Here is a 2,445-nt window from a genome sequence, read left to right as displayed (position 1 = left end):
ACCAGCAGCAGATCCCAGAGCTGCTGGATGCTGTGGAAAAGATGAGAGTTGGAGGATCCAGATGCTTCACAAAGGACATGTTCACAGAAGCTCTAATAGATAAGGTTGTAGAGCGGGAAATCACTTGTGCAAGACTTACATCTGAAATACAGGATTCAAAACAGAAGAGTAAAGCAGGAGGTGAAGATCAGAGCAGAGAGCCTCTCAGGATGGTGCTGATTGGGCGTACTGGCAGCGGGAAGAGTGCAACTGGAAACACCATTTTGGGCAAAGACCGTTTTAAATCTAATGCCAGCTTATGTTCAGTGACCAAGATTTGTCAGAAAGCAACAGGAAGGATTGATGGACAGCCTGTCATCATTGTTGACACTCCTGGTGTGTTCGACACGACTCTTTCCAATGATCAAGTTCAACAGGAGCTTTTAAAATGCATCAGCATGTTGTCTCCTGGACCTCATGTGATCTTACTGGTGCTGCAGATCGGTCGCAGACTTACTAAGGAAGAAAAAGACTCTGTGGAGCTGATCAAGAAATGCTTCGGCAAGAATTCACAAAAATTCATCATCATAATATTTACGAGAGGAGACGAGCTCGAAAAGATAACAATTGAGAGTTACCTACAAGACGACCATGGTGGGTTTTTGACAAAACTTATTAATGACTGTGGAGGAAGATATCAGGTCTTCAATAACAAGAATCAGACAGATCGCACACAAGTCAGAGAGTTGATGATGAGGTCCAAAGAAATGCTGAAGGAAAATGACGGCAGCTGCTACACCTCAGAGATGTTCCAAGAGGCCGAGGAAGCCATTCAGAGGGAGGTGGAGAGGATCCTGAAGGAGAAAGAAGAAGAGATGCAGAGACAGAAAGAGGAACTTCAGAGAAAACACGAGGAGGAAATGGAAGCAGTGAAGCAACGAATGGAACAACAGAAAGCAGAAATTGAACAGGAGAGAGCCAGACAACTGAAAGAAATGGAGGATAACATCATCAAGGAGCGTGAGGAGAGAAAGAAAGAACAGGAAATAAGAGAAGAAGAGGAAAAGGAGAGGAAAAGGCAGGACGACATTCAGCGACAGGAGTGGGAGCAAAAACTTGCAGCTCTGGAGGAAAAAATTAAGTCCGAATCAGAAGAAAAGCAAACCATTGACAGGGAGTTGGAGCAAAGCAGAGAAAAGATGAAGAAGAAACAAGAGGACTGGGAGAGGGAAAGAAAACAATGGTGGGACAAACGAAATCAAGAAGATGAACAGAAACGTCAGGAGGAGAGAACAAGACTTAAAAAACTCCAACAAGAGTATGAGCAGGAGAGAGAAAAACATGAAAATAAAAGAAAGGAAGAAGATCGAATCAGACGAGAACAAGAGGAGAAGGAGAGAAAAGAATTAGAGGAAAATTATGAGAAAAAACTGGAGGAAATAAAGAAGACATATGAAAAGAGGGCCAGAAAACAAGCTGAAGATTTCAATGAGTTCAGAGAGAAATACACGATGGACTTTACAGCGCTGGTAGAGAAGCACATGGGGGAAATACAACATTTGAAGAAAAAGCATGAAAGACAAATGCAGGAGACCGAAGAGAGCCACAGCAAAGAGAACGATCTGTTAAAAAACCTCTCAAGTCACAAAGAAAAAGCGCTGAAAGAAGAAACAGAGAACCTGAAGAAAAAGCACGAAGAAGAAATAAAACAACTAAAACGGAAATACAAAGACAAATGTATCATCCTCTGATCCTCCAGCTGACTCTTGATCATTATGACGTTAACGGATCACAGGACATCATTTAAACATCATTGAACAGCAGGTTTCTGGACTGTTTATGCAAAAGTTTATACAGTTATAACTTAAAAAATGGTCACATAATGTGCATGGGGTAAATAACTACAACACTGATATGACAGGACAGAGTGTATTTTGTCCTGTTCTCTAAACCTCACATAAACAGAGCAAATTGTCCTTTGGATTAAACTGTGGTACTTTGAGATACAAACAAACAAGGATGTGTACATCTGTTCTGCAGTAATGTTACACACTGTTGGCAAAATCTGCTGCAAAGTCACAGGTTCTACACAACATCATACATAAGGGCGGCAACTTTGTGTATAACTTCACCTTGCAGTAAACGTTGCTAGGTAACGTTAGCTTATGTTAGCTAATCAATGCTAACGTTACGGCCAACTTCAGTTTCGTAACGTTAGCTCATCATGTCATCTGTTCAACTTAGTATTTTGTTCTTTGATTGTCGGACATCACTGTAAACTGTAGCAAAAAGTTGTAGTTAAAGCCCTTTAACTGAAAACTGTTAAAGTTACTTTGGCTGTAACATTATCTCATCCCAAAAAGAGACATGTTGACTTTCCAGAACACATTCTTAAATAGCCATTATTAAAATCATTAAGTCCTAAAGACGTAAAATGAGCCATTTTCCGATTATAGAAATATTTCT

At 40.5% G+C, this 2,445-nt stretch overlaps 1 protein-coding gene across 1 annotated transcript; it reads left to right on the top strand.

Moving 5' to 3' along the window:
- Positions 1-5: 5 nt before the first annotated feature.
- On the top strand, positions 6-1,781 carry LOC121940861 (GTPase IMAP family member 4-like; the record flags this gene model as incomplete). Its single annotated transcript, XM_042483544.1, has 1 exon — positions 6-1,781. A coding segment is annotated over one exon (1,725 nt), but the record flags the coding sequence as incomplete, so codon positions are not given.
- Between the last annotated feature and the right edge of the window lie 664 nt (positions 1,782-2,445).

Source organism: Plectropomus leopardus, unplaced genomic scaffold (genome assembly GCF_008729295.1).
Source record: "Plectropomus leopardus isolate mb unplaced genomic scaffold, YSFRI_Pleo_2.0 unplaced_scaffold9627, whole genome shotgun sequence".
Classification (NCBI taxonomy): domain Eukaryota; kingdom Metazoa; phylum Chordata; class Actinopteri; order Perciformes; family Serranidae; genus Plectropomus; species Plectropomus leopardus.
The sequence above is the reverse complement of the archived record's forward strand: the minus strand, read 5'-3'. Positions and strand labels throughout refer to the sequence as shown.